This window comes from Aythya ferina (genome assembly GCF_964211825.1).
Source record: "Aythya ferina genome assembly, chromosome: 18".
Lineage (NCBI taxonomy): Eukaryota > Metazoa > Chordata > Aves > Anseriformes > Anatidae > Aythya > Aythya ferina.
Genome location: NC_140317.1, coordinates 4,072,610 through 4,097,637, shown reverse-complemented (window position 1 = coordinate 4,097,637; position 25,028 = coordinate 4,072,610). Strand labels below are relative to the sequence as shown.

At 50.4% G+C, this 25,028-nt stretch overlaps 4 protein-coding genes across 5 annotated transcripts in view; 3 read left to right on the top strand and 1 right to left on the bottom strand.

Annotated features, from left to right (window-relative positions):
- The window catches only part of GRB2 (growth factor receptor bound protein 2), a 50,602-nt gene extending 48,140 nt beyond the window's left edge, over positions 1-2,462 (top strand). The window contains exon 6 of the mRNA XM_084492061.1: positions 178-2,462. Coding sequence (XP_084348187.1) covers positions 178-363 — 186 coding nt within the window. The 3' untranslated portion in view covers positions 364-2,462. The remainder of the gene's footprint in view (positions 1-177) is intronic.
- Positions 2,463-3,729: 1,267 nt separating this feature from the next.
- SLC25A19 (solute carrier family 25 member 19) lies at positions 3,730-16,176 on the top strand. Of its 2 annotated transcripts, XR_014684552.1 has the most exons (7): positions 3,730-3,924; positions 4,405-4,560; positions 5,371-5,541; positions 6,520-6,703; positions 7,884-8,014; positions 9,126-9,474; positions 16,064-16,176. XR_014684552.1 is itself a non-coding variant. In XM_084492055.1 (6 exons), the coding sequence occupies exons 1-6, from the start codon at positions 3,799-3,801 to the stop codon at positions 9,324-9,326; spliced, it is 969 nt and encodes a 322-aa protein (XP_084348181.1). In that variant the 5' UTR covers positions 3,730-3,798; the 3' UTR covers positions 9,327-12,997. The 2 variants fall into 2 exon arrangements, 1 of the variants encoding a protein (XP_084348181.1); XM_084492055.1 differs by lacking the exon at positions 16,064-16,176 and having other exon boundaries at positions 9,126-12,997.
- MIF4GD (MIF4G domain containing) lies at positions 16,064-20,504 on the top strand. Its single transcript, XM_084492059.1, has 5 exons — positions 16,064-16,199; positions 16,955-17,064; positions 17,377-17,532; positions 18,254-18,346; positions 19,503-20,504. Exons 1-5 carry the CDS (start codon positions 16,118-16,120, stop codon positions 19,728-19,730), a joined length of 669 nt encoding a protein of 222 aa, XP_084348185.1. The 5' UTR covers positions 16,064-16,117; the 3' UTR covers positions 19,731-20,504.
- Positions 20,505-20,682: 178 nt separating this feature from the next.
- MRPS7 (mitochondrial ribosomal protein S7) lies at positions 20,683-24,896 on the bottom strand. Its single transcript, XM_084492058.1, has 5 exons — positions 24,714-24,896; positions 23,798-23,989; positions 23,429-23,492; positions 22,373-22,540; positions 20,683-21,504 (listed from the first exon to the last, which is right to left on the bottom strand). Exons 1-5 carry the CDS (start codon positions 24,767-24,769, stop codon positions 21,283-21,285), a joined length of 702 nt encoding a protein of 233 aa, XP_084348184.1. The 5' UTR covers positions 24,770-24,896; the 3' UTR covers positions 20,683-21,282.
- Between the last annotated feature and the right edge of the window lie 132 nt (positions 24,897-25,028).

Here is a 25,028-nt window from a genome sequence, read left to right as displayed (position 1 = left end):
CTTTCCTTTTTTATCGTGTTACAGATGATGGAGGCTGGCTTTCAGGAAAGTGCAACAGCCCAAATGTTCACTGCTTATCTCTGGTGCAAGTTAAAAATCAATCCTGCCTGAGGGAGCAGGTGTCTCGAGTGCTGTAGATGACTCTCATTTTGCATATCTTTCTCTTTCCCCTTTCAGCAACCAACGTACGTTCAGGCCCTGTTTGATTTTGATCCCCAAGAGGAAGGAGAGCTGGGTTTCCGCCGCGGAGACTTTATCCAAGTCCTTGACAATTCTGACCCCAACTGGTGGAAGGGAGCCTGCCACGGACAGACGGGCATGTTTCCACGCAACTATGTGACCCCAGTGAATCGGAACATCTAGAGATAAATATTAGAGATTATTTAAAGAAACGAGAGAAACAGTAAATACACATACAGAGCCTAACTGCAGCCAGTGACCTAAAATCACACGGCGATAAAACCTGAGTCACCTTTCACCGTGAGGTGATCCTCCTTCACAGTACGGAACTTCAGGGGTGGGGTGGGGGGGGAAGAGTTCAACTTACACACCAAAACTTATCTTAGGAAAAAAAAAAAAAAAAGAGAAAAAAAAAAAGAAAATAACAAATTTCCTCAGCTGCTCCTGGGTTACCCCCTTTCATTCACTCTTCTTGTTTCCCCCTCCTCCTCTGTCCATCAGTGCATGAAGTTTTAATGCCATATAAAGTCCTAGCCATGCAGTTAAAGGAAAAGGGAGAAACTCTGCTGGTATTTTCTCTCTCTGCAAACGGTCTTCATTTGACATGAAGGGACATGAGAGAAGAACCAAATCCACAGTCCTGCCTTTAAAAAAAACAAAAATCATCAGTCTGCTTTTGCCTTCAACATTCAGCTCTTCTTGCCTGGGAAAGATGAGGTGTTGCTCTAATTTTTATTGTCTCTTCTCCTTTGGCACTTTCTTCTGAAGCTCAGCAGCTTCCAAGCAGGGGAAGGGAGAAGAGTTATGTGGCTTTTAGTTTTGTTTTTTCTTTTGAATCAAGAGCTGCTTTCAGAAACTCCAACCTACAACTGAAGTCTATTAATGCTGTGCTGACAGCTTTTTTGTTTTTTCTTAAAGGTGTACGGTTGAGCACATTTTTCCATAGTGCCTTTCCCTTATTTTCTTTTTTATTATTATTTTTTTTAAGTTAAAAGGACAGTCCAGAGCTTTTCAGAGGGTTTTTTTTCTGCCTATGTGTAAATAAATACTTTGGGGCGAGGGGCGTAGAGGAGGGTGGCTTTATCAACGGACATTTGAGAAAAATCTACAACCAGAGATGGAGCTTTAATCTTAAGATTTGTCTTACTGTTTGAATTTCCTTATTCCAAGGGGGGGGGGGAAATCAAGGCATTCAGTGGCAGCTTAGGCTGCTCAGTGGTGGAAAGCTGCAACCAGGAGCCTCAAAAGATAAAAGAGAAACCGGGAAGGTATGTCCAGGGAAAATGAGGAAGAATATTTTGGGGAGGGAGGGCTGAGGGGGGGGGAATTTGAGAAAGAGTAGTCCTGAGATGTCCTATAAAATGTACATTCCTTTGATGGAAAACTTTATAATGCAGAAAAACCTCAAGAAATAGTGCTTGAAACCATTTTATGCTATTAGTGAATGTTTCTACGTGATGCATGTAATCAGCCTGTCTCTTTTGCCTGGATAGGGAGTATTTGCAGTCGTGTTGCTCATGAAACGTGGGGTTGGCATCACTGTTCTCCAGTTTCTCCTCCCTCCTCAGGTCAGTGTTACTGTTAAAGTAGATTTCCCTCCACCTCGCTCCCCATTCACAGCAGGCTGTGTGATGACTGTAATCCCCACCCCTTACCATAATGGCATTTGTTGTGGCCATTCGCTCTTCCACCAGAGCAGTGTGACGTTAAATTGGATGGAAAGAAAAGCAATCAAACCACGTTGCTCTCTGTGCCAATCTTCAGTTGCGTTATTTTTCCTTTTGGTGGCCGCTTGGCTGTATCCCTTCACCCCACCAACGAATCCAAAAACTGCGGTGGAGATCTCCTCCTGCCCTGCATAAGCACGGGCAATCTTTTGTTGGAGGGTGCCTTTTTTTGTACTAAATGTTACAAGTTTTATTCCTGAGATGGACTCTGCCTTACACTTTGATTTTCCAGCAGATGAAAGAGAGAGCTATCCTGTAGAGTATTACTTTCTCCCCCTCTCCTTGCTAGCTGTCACTCACTTTCTTCCTTCTTTGTAAAGTGATTGGAAAAGGAATCTATGGCATTCTACACCTGGACCATTTGATTGTTTCCTTATTTTGGAATTGGTGTATATCATGCAGCCTTGCAGACATATGTCTTGTGTGTGTATATATATTAAAAAAAAAATCAGTGTTTAAATAAAAAAAGGCCTATGTACTTAATCCTTTAACTCTGCAGCAGCATTTGGTAGATAGTAATTAACTGTGAATAATAAATATACATTGAATTCTTCACTTGAGCATCTGTCTGTTATTTCAGCTGACCAAAATATAGCTGATCGAGGTAATTTGTAAGTGCTCAGCCTCTGTAGCATCGCGGTTAGATCTCAGCACGCCTAGCCAAAGTCATGTTGCTCTTTCAATCTGTCAGCCGAGAGCCGTGTCACTGAACCACATGTGCTGGTGTGAGTAGCGAAGGGGGGAGAGGAGCAATCAGGTTGCTGTCAGAATGGCAAGCAGGATCTATTAGTGGAGCGGGAGGGTGGCACTTGATCCTTTCTTCCTCTGCTTTTTTTTCTCAGCTCTTTTTGTAACCGCTCGAGCAGCCCTGTGGTGCTGACTCTGAGGCAGTGAGGAGCCAGTACTGGAGGGCGATACGCTGGTTATTTCTGGAGCATCTGCTAAAGGACAGAGGGAAAGATGAGTGTCTGACTTGTGCAACAGCAACACCTCTAGCTCAGACCATCACAGCAGCTTTGGCTCTGCGTGGTCAGTGCCTGACAGCTCGCTTTCAATTTTCTCTCCTTGCCTAAAGAAATGGAAGAGGTTGGCTGTGCTAAGCAGGGCTGTGGGCGGCTCTGCAGGTCACTGCAGAAGCTGCTCCCTTGGCTCTGCCGCTTCTCACCAGCCTTCTCTTACAGGCACTGCCTCTGCCTTTTGTAGTGGGTTTTAACGTACAATAGGAAGAGGCCCAGTGACATAACCGGCCTGTGGTTGTTCCTCCCAGTTCTGATCAGAGGCAGATAGGCACGGAGTGAATCAGAAACGCTGCCATCTGCCTGTTACTAGTTTTCATTTGCACCAGTGCAGTCAGTACAGAAATTATTCACAGCATGGCTTGAAGTTTTGGGCACTTTTTTACAACGCTGTAGCAGGACACACTTGGAAGCGTGTTCATTCGTTCCTTGAGAAGTTCTGCTAAACTTTTCTGTGCTTTATGAAGAGCAGCAAGGTGCCTGTTGTGGTGACGGTAGGGTACGGTTAAGGACCAGCTGCTTTGCACTTAGGGGTTCCCCTCACCCCCCAGCACCCCAGGGTGCCCCATCAGCCGCCCTCAGGGGGCGGCGGGACCCGGACCCCCCGTCAGGGGAGCGGGGCCGCGGGACTACAACTCCCAGCGTGCCCCGCGGCGCGCAGGCGCCGAGCGGCGCCCGGCAGGCGGCTGAGGCGGCGGGTGGGGCCCGCGGCGGGAGCCGGCCGGCACCGAGCGGGCCCGGGGGGGGGGGTGAGGCTGAGGGGAGGTTTGGGGCTGAGGGGAGGCTGAGGGGGATTCGGGGTGAGGGGAGGTTTGGGGGCTCGGGGCTGCGGGTGAGGGCTCGGGGCAGGGCGCTGAGGGGCTCCCCGGGCAGGCATGGTGGGCTACGACCCCGAGGCCAAGTGCGTCTCCACGGTGGAAGCGGCCGCAGCGGGCTCGGCCTCCGGCTTCGTCACCCGCGTCCTGGTCAGCCCCCTGGATGTCATCAAGATCCGCTTCCAGGTACCGGGAGGACGGGGGGCGAGGAGCCCTCGTGGAGCAGGGCTGGGGGGTGCTGGGCGAGCGGCTGGTGCCTGCACAGCGCTAATCCTGAGCGCCGGCCTTAGCCCGTGTCAGGTGTGGGGCAGGCGGTGGCAGGGCTGCCGTGCACGTACCAGTTATCTGTATGGCTTGGGGGTCCCAGTGGGATCCTGTGTGTTCTTGCTCTGTTCTCTTTTTCTAAATGATCTCAATCGCCTAGTTTAATTTTCACTGTCAGCCCTACCGATGACCTTTGCGTTGTTTGTGTGCTTTTACTGGTCAGAGACCTACACAGATCGCGTCCCAGTCAGGTCTAGATGTGATTCTGAGGAAGGCAGAATGCCTCAGGATGCCTTTGCGTAGCGTGGGTTGGCTCTTAGGGTTGTGAGTTCCTCAACGGGACACTTGAACATCACTGAAACACGATGTGGAATTGAAAAGATTTTTTCTGTTTTCTTCCAGCTTCAGATCGAGCAGCTCTCCTCCAGAACCCCAGGAGCTAAGTACTATGGCATCTTGCAAGCTGTACAGCGCATCTTCCAGGAGGAGGGGTTGGGAGCCTTCTGGAAGGGGCACGTTCCTGCCCAGTTCCTTTCAGTTGGCTACGGAGCTGTTCAGGTAAGGTGACCGCACATCAGCTGCGCCCAGTGTACCTCTGTAGGACTCTGCTTTGCTCTTCTTCAGACTGGCTGCGTGGGCAGATGCAGAAAGGTAGAAGGGTCCAGGTTTACCTTGGACTGATTCAAGGCAGCTCTAGTCACGGAGATGTATAGCTGTGTAATGTTGGTGTCTAATTCCTAAATTAATTTTCCCGAGCTTGCAGAGCAGAGCTTAATTTTGCTTGGCCAGCCTGGAGCACAGCAAGAATAAACTCAGTTTGCGCTCTGCCTGATGTCGCAGACAAGCCCTGTTTGCTCCTGACACTTGGTTTAGCTCTTAACATTCCAAGCCTGCATAGTTTTTTTGCTCTGGTTCACATTTTCTTAGCAAGCTGTTAGGGCAACACAGTCAATGAGGCTGAACTGACAGTATTTTGCACAACATTGCCATGCTTTATTTTTAAGTATTAGCAATATATTTTATGATCAGCTATTCAAAGAATAATTGGCGCCGTATCTGTAACATAGCAAATACTTTTGGGGATATATAGAGCATGAAGATGAGTTTTCACAGCTCTAAATGCCAGATGCACCAGAAGTGTCAGAGATCAGAATACCACAGGCATTCTTAAGGCTGCTCAGTGATTTTCACAAGGCATTCTTTGAGCACATGCTCCAACAGGTTGCAAATTGGAGGACTTTTGAAGGACAAAGAGAGGAGGTGGTTACAAGCTGTGGGTGGAGCTCTTGGTGAGATGAAAGAAGAGGAGGAGATCTGTGTCAGTGATAGGAACTGACTCCTTGACCTGTGTGTGTTTGTTTCTGTAAGTTCATGGCATTTGAAAGCTTGACCAAGCTGGTGCACAACGTCACCTCGTACAACGCCCGTGATTCCTTTGTGCACTTCATCTGCGGTGGACTGGCTGCATGCACGGCCACTGTTGCAGTTCAGCCCGTTGACACACTACGCACCCGCTTTGCTGCTCAGGGTGAGCCAAAGGTACGGTTCAGAATTCACTGCTTGGAATTGCCATCTCTCGCAGGAGCAATTTTTATTTCTATGAATGTGGGAAGGTTGGAAAGTACATAACAGTCTGTGGGTTAGCGTAAAGGAGCAGGTGCTGTTGTTGGGCAATGTTTGTGTTGTTGCCAAGGTATCCTCTGTGCTGTTGACGTTAGCTTTCTTAATTATGTTTTGCTGGGTCTGTTTTTGTTTGACTCCTGACAGGTGATCCAGAAAGGAGAAGCTGTCCTTATCAGGATAACTCAATTTTCGTTTTGGCTGTTGGCCACTTATAGAATACACTCCCTAGCCTGTTGTGCGTTGCGTGTTTCAAACTTTCCACTTACACAGAGTCACGTTTAGATCACGGTGGGGGTGAAACTTGAAACCTTTCACCTGTGTTTCTTATCCTTTCTTGTGTGAGACCTGGTCTCCATGCTAATTAGGTCTGTAATAACTAGACAGGTGTGAGTTTGTATCACAACCATTTGTGTTTTTTGTCTTAGCCTGCAGTAGAATGACAATTATGTATTATATTAATTCTGTTGCAGGACCAAGCAGAGCTGTTAATAAGAGAATTAAGTAACTATGGCAGTGATGCAAGTGGTCTCAGTCCACAGCTCAGGTCTGTGCCTTGTTCCTTCCCCTCAGAAGCACAGCTGGGATGTGGGATGCAATGTCAGCCCAGGCCTTTCAGTGCAGAGCTAATGATCCAGTCATTCAATTAGTCTCTTGTGGCTCAGATGTAGGTTTAAATTGTCAGCTTTCTTAAAAGAGCCACAAGGGCTCAGCTAAGAATACCGCGTGAAGATGTGCAGAATCACTTTGTTTATCGCTCTGTGCTGAAAACCAGTCAGTTGTGTTTTGGGCAGCGGGAAGTTCTTATCCTCTTTACCAGGAAATATCCTGACCTTTTTTGGGTTGATGTTTTTAAGCCTGTTTCACCGGCGAGTCAGCATCTTCTTTGTTGTCTAGGTCTATCACAACCTTCGCCATGCGGTGGTGACCATGTACCAGACAGAAGGGCCTCGGACTTTCTATAGAGGTTTGACCCCCACAATCATTGCCATCTTCCCATATGCTGGTCTCCAGTTCTCCTTCTACAACACCTTGAAACAACTTTCTGAATGGATGATTCCAGCTGAAGGAAAGGAAGGAGGTAGGCACTTGGGCCAGTGAAGTCAGTGATCTGAAGAGAAAGCGAGGGTGAATACTAGTTTGGGAGACTGTCATAAGCCCAGTTTTCTGTCCTATCTGTCCTTTTTCAATGCAACCTCTGAAAAGCATCTCAATTTCCCATCTTTTATTCTTATCCCTGCACATATACTGCACAAGTAAGTAGAGTGAAGTTTACAAATAACTCATTTTATAGAACAACCATGACGGAAACGTGGTTAGTTGGGAAACTAAAGTGTCACAGGCCAGAGGGTGTTCTTTCTTGAGCTGTGTCACATTACTCATACCATAGGAAGACCATGCTGGCATAATCTTTCTCTCAATTTCAGTAGCGCTGTACAAACAGGACTCAGATTTCCTCAGTAAATCTGCCTACGGGTTCCAGCACAGCTGCTAGAGCAGAGGATTCATTTAGTCTAATTTGAAGCTATTTGATTTGATATTCTTATCTTGATTTCTCACTCCATTATAAAAGAGCCTCATCTTGATGCAACCTGTCACCTTGACAGTTCTGGAGGCTAGTGCCTCCCAGCGAGAGAGTGGATGCTGTGTAAATGTGTTTGGGTTCCTCAACAGAATTCCTTCAGATGGGGGAACTAGACTTTTCAATATCATGTCTGCATATTTCCTTTCAGAAGGCTGATACCGATGGTGGTTTTGTGCTGTTAACTCATGTATGTCAGGAAGAAGACTAATACCATAAAATTAACTTCTCACAAGACTTTGTGAAATCGGGCAATGTCAATATGTGACTTAAATTGACTTTCTGGATGGGAGTGAGCAGTCAGAAGTGCAAGGTTTCCAGTGGGAAACCTTCCTTTTACTGGGAGCCATGCAAACTTTTCTATCCGGTAATGACAGGTTCTCTGGTGACTCTTTTTTTTGTGCATTGCCACTTGGTAGATAAAAATCATAACTCAGTGCAATGAGCTATCGTATCACAAGCTGTTGTGCTCTGGCTCCAGTGGACATTGTGAGTGTGATGCAGAAAACACTGGTTGAGGTTTGGAGGCTCAAACTATACAGAAGAGATGGTGTGATTTTAAAGGGCCGTACTTCTTGTGAAAGGTTATTTTTAATTTACCTCTCATGACTTTTTCGTCTGAACTTCCCGCTAATCCTCTTTTCTCCCTCTGCTGTCTTCTCCCCTTTCTGCTTCTCAGGCAATGTTAAAAACCTCGTTTGTGGCAGCTGTGCTGGAATCATCAGCAAAACCCTCACTTACCCTTTTGACCTGATCAAAAAACGACTGCAAGTGGGTGGCTTTGAGCATGCCCGAGCAGCCTTTGGGCAGGTGAGAAATGTTTGACTTCCGGGAGCTAATTGTTCTTGTTTAATAATGGGAATAGCTGTGTGAATAAGTTGATTTATTTTATGATATTGTCCAGAATACCTGCGCCTTGCCTTCTCATCCACCTTCATCAGGCAGGCTGTCTTGGAGCTGGGGATTAGTTAGTCAGACAAAGGGGGGTTGATTTCCTTTATTCTTCTACTTGCTGCCTGGTATTTGTGATTCAGGAGCGAATGACTGGCAGGGGATTACACTGGCTTTATGCTAGGATCGCCTGCCAGTATCCTTTTCTGCAATTATTGGTTTGATGTGAAGAATGGGCACCAAGTGTTCAACATATGTCTTATGTACCAGAACATCCCGACACTCAAAGTAAATTAAATGCTTCTGGTGTTCTTAAGCACCATCTGTAGCACCTGGAAATACACTTTAGGGCATATACAGATCTTTCAAGGAGCTATCTCTTTCTTTTCCTGAAGACTAGAAATTTTCTTTTTTTTTTTTATTTTTCTTTCAAATTCTGTGGATCGGAGAAGTAAATCAGTCTGTATCTCAAGAAGCTTTTGGATAGGAATTGGAAACCTTAACCCATTGCATTGGATGCTTCTTTCCTTCCAGTGAGGCACAGAATTTGTTCTTAGCACTGATGTGTCACGATGTTAAACCTTCACGGTGTGACATGATGACATACAGACAGCTAATTTAAAGACTTCTAAGTGCTGTAGCTGTGTTTTCTTTATGTCAAAAAATTGAAGTTATTTCTCCTTAGAGAGTGAGGAAGATGGCAAACAATAGCAGCACAATCTGAAATAATTGCTTTACAAACTCCTACCATAAATAATACATGCTGTTGTGGCATAAAGATTTTATGGGCATTCCATTAGAATGATCTGCTCAGGCCAGTGCTGATGCAAAACACGTACTTTCTCTCTAGCAGCACGAACAACCCGACTCTCTGACACTTTCAGGTAGTTATAACAACAGCCAGAAAAGCATTTCTGGGCTGCATGTCTAGATTCTGTTTCTGTGGTATAGCTTGGGGCTCTCTGTGTTCTCTCCCAGGTAGGCTCTCTTGGATTTCTTCTCCTTTAACCTTTTCACCATTCTTTCCCAGGTGCGGATGTATAGGGGTCTGCTGGACTGCCTAAGGCAGGTCATGCGAGAGGAGGGCCTGGGTGGATTTTTTAAGGGCCTTTCGCCCAGCTTGCTGAAGGCTGCTGTCTCTACTGGCCTCGTCTTCTTCTCCTATGAGCTGTTCTGCAGCCTGTTGTGTGCCCTGAAGAACACTGACAGCACCAAGGGGAAGGAAAGCTGAAACGGGCATGCGTTTGGCTACCTGGTGTTCTCCTGGAGGAAGGAAAGTGAAGGCTTTGCTCTGTCTTTATCATGCTGGAAGTGGCAGAGCTCCCAGAGTTCCACCAGCCTGGAGGAAATGCCATCCTGGGACCAAGCAGGAGGAGAAGGTGACTGCAGTTCTGCTGACGATGCTGAAATGCTCTGCTGGAAGCTGTTAAACAGAGCACTTCTTTGTTTCTTTGTTCTGTCTCCTCTAATATCAGCGCACATTTAGTGAGGGGAGGAACCAAGCATCCAACTACTTAGCAGAGCCTGCGCTCTGCAAACACACCCAGGAGAGTGGGTGAATTCCTGTGCTTGCACGGGAGGGATCTCTGATCACAGAGAGGGATCCTGGCTAGCTGCTGCTGCTGCTTACCCGACGTGATACCACTTCTCAGCACTAAATCTGCCCAGCTTTATTTCCTTGCTTATGGTCTGCTGTTGGCAGCGTGTGCTTTTCTCTGTGTTGCACAGGTAGCTCTGCACCACTGTTGTGAAGTCAGCCAAAACCTCTTAAGTGTGCACAGATCCTTTGTTTTCCTTTTCTTTGCTGCAAATTTTGTCTTGATTGCCACTCACTGGCTGTGCCTTCTCAGCCACTTTAAACACAGTATCTTAGTGGATCATGCTGACTTCTACTCATTCTGGTGAGCTTGACTGTATCTCAAGTGCCAATTTCTCTTCCTGTGTGTCTTGCCGTACATCTCTTAAGGTTTTGCATTGTTTTGGTCACGCTTTTTCCAAGTAGACCCTGAGATGAAGAGCCCCGCTTTATGGGGTTTCAACGCACAAGCCCAATTCTTACTGCAGGGTGCTTTGTTTCCCTGCTGAGTGAGTAAACAAATGCTGTTTTAGAAATATTTAATCTACATAGGAATACTGAAAGAAAGTCCTGTGGAAAGTACTAAGTCTTTTTTTAAAAATACCACCTGTGAATGTTCCTAGAGAGTATCTCTGTGTTGGTCTCAAAACGTTTCTGAACCTCAGTCCTACGGTGGTGCTAGCAAATGAAAATGTTTTGTCAGGAATAGCTGAAGTGACAGAACTGCACATCAAAGTGGAATTGTTCAACTGGTGTTTAACGAGAAAAGGATGATTGAATTATAGCTGGAGAAGTGTTTTTCTTTGAGTTTCAGAGATTTTACAAATGGTTTAAAAAAAAACACTCTGAATTATGTAAAAGGGAAGAGAGGAAAATGACTTTCTTCCTCCTCTTCTTTTTTTTTTTTTTTTTCAAGCTGAGCAGGGCGTAGCTGGACCAGGGTGTGGAAGGCAGGCCTCCAAGGAAGAGCCAGTGTGATACAAAAGCATGTTAGTCATCTGGTGAATGGTAAAAAGGGCAGAGCACTGCGATTATTTTGGGGATGGTTTGATGGTTCTTCTCTTAACGCAGTTCTCTGTGGCTTTCTTTCGATATTCAGGGTGTTAATCCCAAATGGCCTGGCCAAATTCCAGCATGACCAATTCCATTCTGTTGACGCAACTTCTGCTGGCAATTTGGATTGCGTATCAGTGTTACTCACTTATCCTGAACTATTGTGAGAGGCTGTTTTTAAAGAGCAGCTGTTTCACTGGTGGCTGAGGTATCCAGCGAGATGCCTTGCAAGCCCAGGGCAAATAAGCAAAATAACTTTGTGTCTGCTGTGGTTTGAGATCTTTGAGTGCACAGCGGCTGTTTCACTTTGAGAACTATAGAAAATTAGACTGACTGAGCAGTGTCAGGTAGGAGGCTGAGACATGAACCTCTCAGTGTTAAATGCATGCACTGAAAAAAAATGGGCAGTTTTTCTCAATGTTCCTTGCATTTCTCCTTTAAGCAGAGTTTTGTCAAAGTGCCTCCATTCCATTGGCATTTTTCTGTGTTACCTCGGTTCTTCTGAGAGCTCCCCAAAACATTCTTAGAAATGTTTTGCCTTTGTTTACTGTTTATCCATTGTTCTTGGAAGACATCCTAGCCTGTAATGACTTGGAAGGCATCATAACCAGTGAGGAACTTACCCTCCTGCTGTCCTTCTGAGGCAGAGAAATCTCGTTTCAAAACAGGCACGAGCAGGTTGGGATTGTTCCTGCCTTTTGGCTGTGGGTAGAGAGGAATGCTCATGGTTAGCAGGGACAGGACTGGCTACAGCAGAAGTTTTTCCATGCTGACCTAGACCTCCATACCCCTGTAGGAAACGTGGGCCCATCCATCCTGTTTAGCATTACGAGACTCTTGTTTTCCATTTTGCGTGAAAGAGCTGCTGTTCATCTGCACACAATAGAGGGAAGCTGGTTAGGAGCTCAGCGGTGGGAAATGGAAGCTCTGGAACAGAGGATGATTTTCTTTGCTTTTCACAGGGGTCAACGAATAAAGAGCACAAAACTGTGCTGTTAGGGTGATGTCCGTGGAGCATGCCGTGAGGTGATGCAGATGAAGAGCTTTTGGGTGCGTGCAACCTGACTGCTCCACAGAGAGGGCAGCAGTGGGGAGTGCAGAGCAGCTCCTCTCCGGGGTAATTTTTTCCCCACCCTGCATGCAATGAGCTTGCCTCCAACAGATGGCCAAGTCAAAGTTTAATTGTTATGCCAGTCTGGTGTGGACTCCAGAAGAAGCACTCCGTGGGCAGAGCACTTTGGTGCACAGCCTGGTTTATAAATCCGTTTGGGCTGCTACGCGTAGGCCCCTAAAGGCAGCTGCTCTTTCGGTGAGGGGGGAGAAAGAGGTGACAACCCTCACTACAGAACGTGAGAAGCTGCAACTCAGCCGTTTTGTCTCGCCTTTGGTCCGCATCATCTGTCCCTGAGAAATTCCTGACGTGCACTTGGGTGACAGGGAGTTGCTGCTGGGGAAAGGGCTGTGAGAGGAGCGTTGCTTTCTCTTAGGGGGGAGACTGGTTTCGTGCAAAGAACTCGGGGCCAGGTCTTGCTGCTGATGCTACTCCGGCTAAACCCAGTCACACCACTTCAATCTGAATTCCCTGCAATTAGAGGGGCAGCAGACAGGAGAGAGCTGTGGGCCCCTTGTTCTTCCATAAGCTGGAACAGAATTTTTCTTAGAAAATACTCACTGGATCAGCCTGCTTCAGGCGGATCCACACAGCGGGTGACATGCTGTGAGGCTCAGCTGCGGGGATGGCTGGGGATTCACTGAGGCAATGTGGGGACGTGCGTTGCCTGAAATTCCCCTCTCAAGCTGCTCAGCGATTTGTTTTCTTCTAGTGCCTTTTCTCCTCAGAATGTCCAAAAGCACTTTGGCAGGTAAATGTTGGACACGAGTCCCGCGGTGGTTGTGGGATCCACCGCAGCTCTTGGCCTGCCTCGGGCAGGGCCTTTACGCACAAACTCCGTGATGAATGCACTGCTCCCTCTAGCACTGACCGGCTCCTTGAGTTCCTCGGGCAGTTGTGTTCTCAGGATGCTCATCCAGAGCTGCCTCGCATCATTTTTAAAACGAAATGAATGTTGTACAGCTGGTTCTGGAATGGACCATTTGTAATTCGGGTTTAAGTTTCTGTTGTGGTGCAGAACTGTAATTCTCTGCATTTTGCTGTGTTGTCCGGGTGGATCTTTCGCAGCTGCTGTAGTCTGAAAGCATCTGAGCACAAAGTGCACAAAGTGTGTGGCTACCTTTAGAAAGACTGAACATTAAATATTTTTGTTATGCTCGTGCCTGGCTGCGGTTTTTCATTCCTTCCCTCCTAGCGGGGACGCGCAGTTGGAGCCTGCAGGGCCGCCGTGGCCCTCCTGCTGCCTGGAAGGGAAAGATAAGGAGGGCCCGCCCGGAGCAGCAGGAGCTGTCTGGATTTCCCTTCCTTCTCTGGTTCCTGGGAGGCCATACAAGCAGGCAGAGCCACCCCTTCATCCTGAGACACAGGAGATGCTTTGGGCTCTGTTGAGAGCTGACGAGCTCTGTGCAGCCCCATCCCACGGCCTGTCAGAGCCGCGCTGTTTGTCCCGAGCCACAAATCCACGGGGGATGAGTTCAGATTTGTTTGTACCTAGCCAGGCCACCCAGCGCTGCAGAAAATGTTGACAAACTGCTCATTCTGCATTTCCTGGGGCTGCTCTCCGTTTCCAGCAGCCTGGCTGCTCCGCTGCTGGCTGAACGCTGCTAAAGCCTCAGCCCCACGGGGATCTTCCTCTCTTTGGGAGCTCGGAATCAAAAACACGAAGTGCATTACACCCCGCTCAGCGAGCTGCTTTAACACTTCCCCGGCATGATTTTTTCCTCCTATTTTTATCCACACACACACAAATTCAGCAGCAAGCAGATCCGTGCCTGCTCGGAGCCTCTCTTTCCGTAGCTCACCCGCACCTGGAGGGAAGAGCCAGGCGATTCCCACCTGCAGCCGGAGGGGCAGAGGTAGGCAATGCCCTCGGACACTGCCCGGGGATGGGGGGGAGATGCTGGGGGAGGACCGGGGAGATCCGGGGGGGGTCCCGAGGAGGAGCCGGGAGGTTCCCGGGGGGTTCCCCGGGGCCAGCCCCGCCGCCCGCCGTGGCCCGGCGCTTGCAGGCGGTGGCGCTGCGGCGGCTGCCGCCGCTCTCCCGGCTCGGCCCGGCCCGGCTCTGCCCTCCCCCGGCTCGGGCGAGGAAATGACCTAAGAGGAAACCCGGCCCGAGCCGGGGCTGCGGGGTCCGGGACGCTCCGGCCATGTCCCTGCGCCCCAGCGGCCGAAGGACGGAGCGGGGGCGGCCCGGCAAGGTCGGTGGGGCTGCGGCCGGTTCCCCCCTGCCCTGCCCCGGGGCCCTCCGGTTCCCCAAATTGGGGTAGAGGCGAGGTGGGGGGCTCAGGGAGGCAGGAGGAGATGGGACGGGGGTCCCGGGGGGCTGGGGATGCCCCTCGGGGGGCTGTGGGTGCGTGGTCGGTGGTGGCAGAGGAGCCTCGCTGCTCCTCTCCCCTTCCAAGCAATATTTGGGGCATGTCCAGCCCTTCCCGACTGGGATAACCCCCTAGGGTAGGGTGCTGCCATGTAAGGGGCTGATTCCCAGTGGAGCGAGGAAGCCAAACCCAACCAGCTCCTTCCCCAGGTGGCACTGGGACAGTTTTTTTAACGGGGACTGCTTGCAGCAAGCATTTACCCCTGGGAAACGCTGCGCCCGCTGTCACCCGCTGCCACCATGCAGGCGGTGCCGGCAGCAGGACCTCTGGCGCAGACGGGGCCCGGCTGGTTTTGCACTCAGGCTGTGTTTGCTCCGAGCAGGGTTACTTGGCCCAGCACCACAGCGCGGCGGTGCCCATCCCCAGGGAGCCCTGGGGAAGGATGCTCCCAGGGAGCTGCTGGGCGGTGGCGGCACCGACGCTGCCAGACGGGCTCGGGCGCTTCCTGCGAGCTGAGCTGAGCCCAGCCGAGCTGAGCTGAGCTGAGCTGAGCTCTCGCCAGGCTCTCTCCACGCACGGCGCTGCCGGTGGGATGCGGGGCTGCCGGTGAGCTCAGGCTGCAGCACAGCATGGTGTGAGCGCAGGTACAGAGGGGGAGAGCCGGCAGAGTGCAGAGCAGAGGGCGGGTGGGGAGGTGTTTGCCAACCAGGCTCTGCGCTGGGAGTGCCCGGCTGCTTGGGGATCCCTCCAGGGAGGAAATCACTGTGCAGTTTGGGGGCAGGTGACACCAGGCAGAGTTTGGGCTCTGAGAGGTTTGTTGGCAGCCCCCACGGGGCAGGGTCTGCCCTGGGCCTCCCCAAGAGGCAGGCGAGGAGGGCAGAGCTGGGCCTGTCCCCCTCCAGCGAGCTGCGCTGTGTGCTCTGGGTTATTACGTGCTGTGCCAGGGCTTCGTGGCGAGCAGGGGTCGGGCTGTTTGCGACCCGTTTCTGTGCCTCTAAAGGGCAATGGGCTCTTCAGCTTTAATCGGGGTAGGGACCTGTTTGCACAGAAGGGTGACTAACGGCCGAGGAATTTCGACGAGCTGGCAAAACTCATTTGGCCGATTGCCTTCTCCCCGATTGCGCTGTAGGTCTGGCAGCCTGGCATTTCGCATCCAGCAGCTTGCCTCGTGTGTGTGTCAAAGGAAGCCCTTCCTCCCAGTGCCGGGTGTTGTACCCCCTTGCCATCTTTGCTGCATCACAAAGCAGAAGAAAATGAATCTAGAGAGCATTCAGCAGCGCCGTTTGTACGCAGTGAGCTGTGCCTTGCTGCAGAGGGATGAGAGGGGAGCTGTTGTGGGGTTTGGAGGAAGGGCTTGCTGGGTCCTGCTGGGAGTTGAGGGAGTCTGGCTCTGGTACAGGAGAGAGGCTTGGCTCATACTGGATAGGGTGGATTGGATGCTTGGGTGCTGGTTTTGAACCCTCCCAGGCTTTGCATGAAATCAGCTGAATTGCTGCTTCAAAGGCACAAGGGAGTGGCTGCACGGGGCGCTCCTGCGTGTGCTTCCCCACCTATAGCCACAAGGAAGCCCAGTGAAGCTGTTACACATGGGGGTTGCCTTGGTGTGCTGTCCAGTTTGAACCTGCAGATCAATAGGCTGAAACGCATTTCTCACATCAGAAACATGCAAATGCTCTGAAGGTGAAGCCCAGGAGTTTGTTGTCATAAGCTGGTAGGAAGCAAGGCTTAAATAGGCGTGGGAGCGAGGCTGTGCTCAGATTTAGGGCTGGAGCTGGATGCCCTACGAACAGAGGATTTTTCTCAGGAGCTGGGGGGCTGCCAGGGTAAAAGCCTGGGCTCCAGCACTAGCTGGGATTTGCAGAATGGCCAGGTGAACATCTAGCCCAACTAAACCCTGTTTGCTCTTTTCCCAGGGGCTGCCACTAGCACATCCATTCCCCTGATTCTGCCGTCGGAGGAAGCCGGTCATGGGGGAAACAGGCAGAGAAGAGTACAAAATACAGTCGTTTGACTCCGAGACTCAGAAGCTGCTGAAAACAGCACTCAAAGGTCAGCAGGCTTTCTTCAAGCTCCTCTGCCACGCTCGGCTTGGCTAGCCCATGAGGCTGGGTGCTCGGACACCTTCTGCTCACATCAGTTGCTAAGTGCAGAAAAGCTGTTCTGTACATGCTGTATGTCTGGGGCACGGGTGAAGCTGTTCTGAGAAGCTGTTTTCTTCTTGTCCCCCCTCCACCACCACCACCCCCTCCCCGCTGTGTAATGGTGCAGCTCTTCAAATCCAGCTCCTGGTTCTCAGGGAACTGTGCTCATCACTGTGGCTTTCTCTGATTTTGGGTATCTTCCTCTCCTGCTTTCACCCGGCATCTCTCCCCAGCTCTGGCCTCTCACTCCTCTCCCTGTACCCAGTTCTTGCTCCTCCTGGCCCCTGGGGTCTCCTGCTCACGTCTCTGGTCAAAGCCCAGGGGGAGCCTGCATGGCTGGCTCCTGCTAACCCAACTTCAAAGCTGTGCTGGGATTTCAGATTCAGGTCAACATCTTGCTTCTCCTTATTATCGTGCTTTTCTCCATCACTTTCCCATCTTGTTGGCAGTGTCTCCAGCCAGGGAGGACTATTGGAGATGGTATCTCCAAAGCAGCTGGTGTGCAAAAGGGGCAGTGGGAGCGAGCATGAGTTTTTCCACTGTATAACGTGGTGGTACGAGGCCCCAGCTAGTACTAGACCAACCCCGGTGGCTTTCTAGGCACACCAGAGCAAGCAGGGCACAAAATGTGCTGGATCCTGACAGCGTTTCTCCTCTCTGCAGACCCCAGCAGCGTGGACCTGGACAAAGTGGCCAATATTATAGTGGACCAGTCCCTCAAAGACTGTGTGTTCAGCAAGGAGGCAGGGCGCATCTGCTACACCATCATCCAGGTAGGAGATCCTTGTGTCCTGACAGTGGAACACCGTTAACCTGCGCTGGTTATTGTTAGCTGGGAGCAAGAGGGGCTTCCTTCCAGCCCTGCACTCTGACCCTTCAGCCAGCTTCTCTCTTCCACTTGCCCCCTGCAGTGGCAGGATCCAGCTGTTCAGCTGGTGAGTGCAGGCAGTTAGTTGCAGCTTCCATGCCTCCCCGGGCATCGCAGGAAGGTATCTGGATGGTCCTGCATCACCCAGATATCAGCACCCCCCTGCCCCTCTCACACCCCGATTTCATCCCTCCGTCCTGCTCTTGTGGGGCCACAGGCAGAGAGCAAACAAGTCGGCCAGAGCGTCTTCCGGAGGAGCCTGCTGAACCGGCTGCAGCAGGAGTACAAGGACAGGGAGGATCTGCGCACCCGGTCACTGCAGGCATGGATCTGCTACGTCACCTTCATCTGCAACATCTTCGACTACCTGAGGGTAAGGAGCTGGAGCAGGAGCACCCGGCTGCTGTTGCCCATGGGTGCCAGAAGAGCCCAGGGGTCCGGGGCAGGGGTGTTGGATGTGTGTTGCACAGTATCCTAAGGCCACGGCTCAGCAGTGCAGGGGCCAGAGCCAGTTCTCAGCATAAGGATACTCCCAGGCAGGCACACAGCCTTGGAGAGGCAGAGCCAGCTCTGGCAATAGTCGCAAGGTCTGAGCTTCCTTGTTTTGTACCTGGTGCTCGAAATCCCAATTTGGCTGCTCCTGAATGTCCCAGATCGAAGTAGTTGCCGTTCGGTCCAAGGGGAGCTGCATTTTGTTCAGTCACGTGGGTGCTCACATCATTTCTAGCCCACGTATTGACGGAGTTTGTCTGCAAACCTTTGCTGCAGTGTGTGCGCTTGGATGTCTGCTTGGTGTACGTCTAAAAATGATGCAATTCCTGCAGGCAAGAAAAATGCTGCTACAACAAGTGCATTTCCCATGACGACCTGCTTACATTTAAAAATAGATGTTTTCACATCGTTTGTTCAGTTTCTCTGGCTCCTGGAGACTCAAATGTCTGGTCTGCTACGTAAATCCCACCGATGCTGCGTTTGGCAGCACAACTGAATTCTGCTCCCTTCTTTGAAAAGCAGCAGGGGGAGAATTCTTTAAAATAGCTGCAGCCTCTTCCCTTTCTGCCACCAAGCTAACAGCAGGTCCCGTGTCTTTCCAGGTGAACAACATGCCCATGATGGCTCTGGTGAACCCTGTTTATGACTGTCTGTTCCGACTGGCACAGCCTGACAGCCTACGGAAGGAGGAGGAGGTGAGTGCAGGGAAGTGGGGTGTGGGGTGCTCGTGTGCGTATTGTCCAGCCAAGGACCAGCAAAAAGCACAGTTCTGAAGGGTTGCAGAGAGGGCTGGTGCAGAGGAGAGCTTTAAGGCCAGGCAGGAGCCTCTCTCCCCCATTTTTGCTGGAAGAAGACCTGCTGGACAGGAGGATTCGCAGCCCAGGAGGCAGGATGGTGTTGGTTCTGACTCCCTTGCCCAGGCTGTGTCCTCCCTTTGCATGGCTTTTTCCCCATTGCCCAAATGACGGGAGAGACCCAGCAGTCCAGCTGTTCCTGGAGATAAGGGCTGTCCTGCGTTATGCAGGTTCACCTCTTGTCATGGGAGAAAAATGCAGTGACTCCCCTGTTTTCACAGAAACAACTGCTTTTGCAGCTGAACATCTGGAAACGCAGCTGTCAGCCTGACCTGCTGAGGCACTGCAGGCACAGGAGGTGACAGCAGGTAGCTGCAGAGGCTGTGCATGTGTGCAGGGCAGCTGTCTGTGTCCTGCAGGGCCCAGTGACACGCTGTGCAATGCTCTTGTAGCTGCTGCTCATCTGTCTGGGCCTTCGGAGCTGATGCTGTGCCAGATCCCAGCAGGCTGAAGCTCTGCTGGAGCTTTGCACACATCTGGTCAGCGCAGGAGGGTGCAGCAACACACACAGGACACATCTGAGTCACCCCGGGTGGCTGCTGAGTCTATGGGCCCTTGGATGGGCAGTTTGGCTTTTTTTTTTTCCTCCTCCATCTTATCTTAGCACAACTCTCCCACCCCTCTGGCCCATTGACTTTTCCCTCTTCTCTAAAGATCCAATTAGTGCCCGTTTCCTGCAAATCTCTTGACTTTCTGGTTTTGGAGCATTCTTCCCTCTGTTCTTGAAGGCACCTTCCTCCTGCCTCTACTTTCCGTCTTGTTGAAGTAATGGTCTACTTTCAGTCCTTGTGAACATCTTGCAGGAAATTAACATTTTTCTACATGTTGCTGGTGCATTTTTCTCGTAATTTTGTTTGTGAACTGTCACTTCTTGGAAATTCAGAGCAAAGGGAACAGCACAGGTTGGTCTACGAGTGACTGATGGGGACCTGCACAGAGATACACCAAAACTCCTCATACCTCTGTACTCAGCTGTCTTCTTCTCTTCCTTCTGCAGGTGGACTGCTTGGTGCTGCAGCTCCATCGCATTGGCGAACAGCTGGAGAAGATGAACTCCCAGCGGATGGACGAGCTCTTCTCCCTCCTCCGAGATGGTTTCCTTCTGCAGGAAGGGCTCAGCTCCCTGTCCCAGCTCCTGCTGCTGGAGATCATTGAGTTCCGGGCCGCCGACTGGAAGATGACGGACGCTGCCCAGAAGTACTATTACAGCGAAGTGACAGATTAACCCCTCTGCAGCAGAGGTGGAGAGATGTCCCCAGCACTTTCACCAGCAAGCTTCATACCAAGTTTGAATTTCTTCTCATGTTAATGTTTTTCTAGCACTTCCTGTAAATAGGGTTTACTCTGGGCACATAACTATCAGTATCAGTCTGCAACTGGTGCTAGCCTGACTTTGGATGTTTAGAGAGGTGGGAAGGGTAGGGCACATTTAAGCCAGCAAGTTCTTCCACTCAGTTTGTTTAATGATGCCCTGCTGCCAGCAAAAGGCAAGGAAGGCTTCTAGCTCAAACCAGCATCTTACACAAGTGTTAAGGAAAGCAGAGTTTAGGCTGAGAGCGTTTTGGTTCACCCAAGAGCCAGCAGAGCGGAAGGAGGCAGAGGGGAAATCTTTCACAGCTCACAGTCCTAAAACAGGTTGGATCTGGTCGTCTGGGACAAGCAGAAAATGCTGTGGTCGGATGCCTCACAAGCAGCTCATCCAAGTGCTGTGTTCCCCTCCTTCCAGCACGCTGGCAGCACCTGCATGCAGCACAGCCTTCACCACTGGTCACAGCCACCAAGACCTGCCACGGGGCAGCCTGCAGCAGAACAGGTCCCTGAGCACATGTAGCTAGAAACAGGTTTTATAAATTTTATACAGTGACTGTTTTTCAAAATTTAGTGAGTTGCAAATACACTATGTTTCTTAAGAGAATAAAAATGGGAGAGGAAGAAAGAAACCAAAATAGTTTAAATAAATGTGGGTTTTTTTTTCTAATAAAAGTTTTCCACTAACGTGCCCTGCTTTCTCTCTGTAGAGCTGTGAGCAATACTTGAAATGCTTGCAATACTTGCTCCTGACTGAAGTGGGGATGCTGTGATGTTAATTTTCTCCTCTGGTGTAGGGTGTCAGACAGGCTTTAAGCAACCAGGGTAGCTGGAACACCAGTGTGAGACTCGAACAACAGAGATAAAAGTTTGGAATCGAGAAACCTTTCCCATAAAGGACCAGCTTTATTTTTCCTGTTCACATCCCCCAACAGATCTGTGCAGAGAATGTTGCTGATGACCAGAACCAAAAGGAACATTTTATTGCCTTTTGTACCAATCATGCTAAGGCTGGCTATGGTATGGAAAAAAAAAAATCCAGATCTGCTCTTCCCTAGCTCTACAGCTAGAAAGAGAAAAACGTTGCTGATCACAGGAGCAGAGACTTAAAAGTCCCCAGGAAACAGGTAAGTGGAATAGAGAGATTACTCTGTACAGTGTTGCCCTAACAAAAGCATTCAGGGATTATCTTCACAGGAAACCAATTATTAAACAAACTAGAACGTCCGTGCAGGGGTCAGTAATTATTTCCAATTCCCCATTCCCCCATCCAAATGAGCACAAAGGGAATGAACCTTGGGGGAACTGGAGAGGCTTTCCTTGGCTTAGCTCAGAAGCTATACAGAAGGGATCTTCCACCTTTCCCTCTTCTCCCCAGCTTCTCTCAGGCAGGCAGCTCTGGGACGCTGTTCCCCAGGCTGTTGGGGTGGTGGCAGTGCCGTGCAGCACACACGTCCCCATCAGAGCCCCTACCACCAGCGGAAGTGGGCGTAAGCCCGGTTGGCCTCTGCCATCTTGTGCAGCACGTGCTTCTTCTTGATGATGGGCCCTTCGTTGTAGAAGGCCAGGAGCAGCTCCTGGGAGAGCTTCTCAGGCATCAGCATGCGCCGGTGCTTGTTCTCCCTGCACTCAGTGATTAACCACTTCATGGCCAGGAAGCGTTTCCGATTGTCCTTCAGGGGGACTGGTACCTGGGAAAGATTTAAACCCTAAGAGTTATTGCATGTCGAGGGGGCAGGAGCCTGCTGTTCGCCAGCAGTTACACAGGTCCAGCTGGACACCACAGATTTACACCCTGCTGTTATTCCCACGGCAACATACAGCAACCTGTAGTGAAACTAGCTCTGGGGGTCCCATGTGATCTGTGCCAAGTCACCTCGTCTGCCCATGGAAACTGGACTTTGCTACCAAAACAGAAATTCTGGTCTTGGGTACTGCATGCAGACACTGGCCTTTGTAAGGACCTCTGGCCTATTTGGGAATTGGATGCAGGCAGCTTTGTTCTAGCAGAAGTGAAATAGCCACCATTCCCCTGCACCAAATGACAATGAAATGGCAGCGTGTTTCATTTCTCCATCAGGTCTCGAGTGCTGCAGAGCCCGCATTTAGAGAAAGGTTCTGCTCCTGTTTTAAATCTTGCACTGTATCTAGTTAATCTTCTCTGCTACACTGACCCACCCAGGGCTTTGGGGCTTCTATTCTAGACACATCATGTAGCAAAGAGGATGCGACTGCTAGCCCCAGGACTGCTGATTCCTTTGCTGTGATCAAAAGGATCAGAGATCAGTCACCTCTGATTCCTTGGACAAATGTTTGCTGCGTACCCTACTTCTTACCTAGTCAGAGAAGCAGAGCCCCATGCTGCTAGGGGAATTGCCATGCTCACAGGCTAGGGTCCTGATCTTGGACAGGGTTTCTAAGTGCTGTTTTAATCCAGATTACAAACTGGCTCTCCTTCTGAGAGAGAGAAGTCCAAGCTGAAGGGGTGGCAACCACAGCATTTATTTCCCTAGCTAATTCTCCCCCAACCAGATGTGGTCCCAGGCCCCCTCCTTTCACCTGGTAGGTTTTGCCACCTTTCGTGATGTTGCTGAGTCCAATGATGGGCTGGCAGTTTTTCAGAGCCTGGTGGAAAATGATGTAAGGGTTGCATTCGATTTTCTCCTTCTCATCTTCTGGAGCTTTGTGGTACTTCTCCAGCTGCTTCCTCTTAATGGCCTCTAGAGTCTTGGGACAAAATCAAGAAAGGAGACATGAAGAGCAGAAGGATAATCCCATTCCATGGGGTAAGATCACTTTTGTAGGCACCCTATTTACGCTTGAGCCTGCAGCTTGTTTGCTAGCCCTGCAGGCAACAGGCCTGGCAGGGGCTCTCTGACTCAAGTTTTACTTCACCCTCCTCCAGCTCTTCAGTCTCTCTATCAGTCATTGCATTTGGGGTGAGGAGGACAAGTAGCACAGACCTGGGCCAGCGCAGTGCAGGGACAAAATGGAGACAAGCAATGCAGGTCTGTGTGCATTAAGCATCATCTTCTCCAAAGCCTGGAACTCAAGACCCCAGAGCCTGCATGTTTTTGGGTCACAAGCAATTGGCAATTTTGGGAATATTTAGACAATCTGTGTCCCCGTTTCAGGGTCTGGAACAACACCAGATGAGACCACCAGCTAATACCCATTGCTGTATGATAATGCAGGGGTAAAAACTGTGTCATACAGGTGACACATTTGTGGGACTTCATTGGAAAGGTATACAGAAAATAAGTCATGAAGGGAGTTAGAAGGAAGATCTTTTGAGAGAATTATGCTCTTAAGGGTAGACAGTTTATGCATACATAAGGTTTAAAAGGTCCAAGAGACACTGAAGAATGGAAAGTGAGAGTTCTCAGTTAAGCTATCATCACTTGGTCTGTGAGCTGAACAAGGTTGAAACTTGTACAAAGTTTATGCCTGATCATGTAAAAAATGGTAACAATAAATGTACATGCAGAGGGAAACATGTTAGGATAGCACAGAAGACCTGAATTCTGGTAATTCCTAATTCCAGTGGGCTTGATGTCCCAGCCTTTTGTTCCATATTGTTTTAACCTACTAGTTAGAAGAAGCAAGAGTTCTCACCTGAGCCATGAGGCTTCTGGCCAGCACTTTATTTCCATTCTTCATCATCATATTGGTGAATTTGCTGTAAACACAAAGTCCAATGTGATCTGATTTAAATTCTTGTTTCATCACCTGCTGAGATAAGGTGTTCTTACCCCCCTTGTGCTTTTCCCATGCTTAAATCTGGGTGCTGCTAGAGCTGCTTGAATCATCTGTAACCATTGTCAGTCAGTGGACTGGCTTTGTGGGAAAAGACTAACCCAAAGAAATTGTGCTGTAAAAGAAGACAACGTGCACCACAGCAAGTAAAGGCTGAGGAGGACAGCACAGCTCCCTGACATTCTGATTCCATGGGACCTAGCTGTAAGAGACAACACTTTCTCTGACCTGATCATAGGGTCGCTGAACACGGAGCAGGACACACTGGGAGGAGCTGCTTTTATGGGTTGAAGAGCCCTAAGCTCTTGTTTTTCCTTTTCTTCCTCAGACAGCTCATCCCAAGGCTTCCGATACAATTCCTTGTTCACTTCTGGCTCTAAGAAGCTGGGGTTGTAGCGAGTCCATCGCACTTGTGTCAGCCTGCAAAGAACAAGACGAGAAGGAGGGTTGAACATCAATATACCTGATAAGTCTTAGAGGAAATTTAGACAGTCATATGAACACATCTCAGAAGTGTATGTCAGATTTTAGAGGCATCTCCACCTTCACTACAGCAGAGGCTCTAACGAACTGGAAGGCTCACACTTTCTGAAGAACAATCCCCGCAATCCCACAGGAAGCCTCACTGCAGCTTCAGAAGTCAAACAGTGGCTACTCCTGAGCTGAACGCTGGAATAACTCTTTAAGTGTAACAAAAGCAGAGCGAGAGGCTCCCCTCAGGCCAGCACTGTTCCCTAGCAGTGGTTGTGCCTTGCTCCCACCCAGGTACACCAAAAAAAAGGAGCACGGCAGCATCTGGCCCTTGGCACCCCCAGGAGAGGAACCTCGTGAGGGCTGCGAGGTCCCAGCGTCTGGATGGCTTGAATAACTACACCGGCGCTAGCAGAAGGGGAACAAGAATCTTAAAACAGTTCTGTACGGAAATATTCAGCAGCAGGAGGCCGCATTTCGGGCACGTTGTGGAGAAAACCAAGGGCACCGCAGACATCCCCACACTCCTCCGACGCTGGCGGGACCCGGCAGCGCCCGCAGCTCCGGCCCCAAACCTCATCCCTCGTAAGGAAGCAGCCAGGAGGAGGCCATTTATCACCCGTTTATCGCCCGTTTATCCCCCCGGAGCCAACGGAGCACCCCCCGCTCTTACCGGGGCAGCCAGGCCCGCAGCCGCCGGCCCAGCCCCGCCGCGCTGGGCGCCGCCATCTTACGCCGAGCTCAGGCCCCGGCGGCGGGGCGGAGCTGGGCTCGGGGCGGGGGGGGAACGGCCCGGCTGCGCCTGCGGGAAAGCGAATAAAAACCCCTAAAAAGTGCTGTCCTCCATACAATAAAACCCACTGCCCGCCCCCCGGGGGTGCCCCGAGGGCTGGCTCTGCGCAGGGGATGAGGGGGGCTCAGGGGGGTCTGGCCGCGGTGGATGGGGGCGTCGGGTGAGGGGCGCGGTGCTTGGGCACGGAGGGCTCCG

Excerpts from the sequence above, each read along its gene's own strand:
- SLC25A19 (XM_084492055.1), top strand. The coding sequence starts at position 3,799 with ATGGTGGGCTACGACCCCGAGGCCAAGTGCGTCTCCACGGTGGAAGCG. Across the intron at positions 3,925-4,404 it reads TCATCAAGATCCGCTTCCAG|CTTCAGATCGAGCAGCTCTC; the intron begins GTACCGGGAGGA and ends GTTTTCTTCCAG. Across the intron at positions 8,015-9,125 it reads CCCGAGCAGCCTTTGGGCAG|GTGCGGATGTATAGGGGTCT; the intron begins GTGAGAAATGTT and ends ATTCTTTCCCAG.
- MIF4GD (XM_084492059.1), top strand. The coding sequence starts at position 16,118 with ATGGGGGAAACAGGCAGAGAAGAGTACAAAATACAGTCGTTTGACTCC. Across the intron at positions 17,533-18,253 it reads ACATCTTCGACTACCTGAGG|GTGAACAACATGCCCATGAT; the intron begins GTAAGGAGCTGG and ends GTGTCTTTCCAG. Across the intron at positions 18,347-19,502 it reads GCCTACGGAAGGAGGAGGAG|GTGGACTGCTTGGTGCTGCA; the intron begins GTGAGTGCAGGG and ends TTCCTTCTGCAG.
- MRPS7 (XM_084492058.1), bottom strand. The coding sequence starts at position 24,769 with ATGGCGGCGCCCAGCGCGGCGGGGCTGGGCCGGCGGCTGCGGGCCTGG. Across the intron at positions 23,990-24,713 it reads CTGCGGGCCTGGCTGCCCCG|GCTGACACAAGTGCGATGGA; the intron begins GTAAGAGCGGGG and ends TGTTCTTTGCAG. Across the intron at positions 23,493-23,797 it reads TTCAGCGACCCTATGATCAG|CAAATTCACCAATATGATGA; the intron begins GTCAGAGAAAGT and ends TTGTGTTTACAG.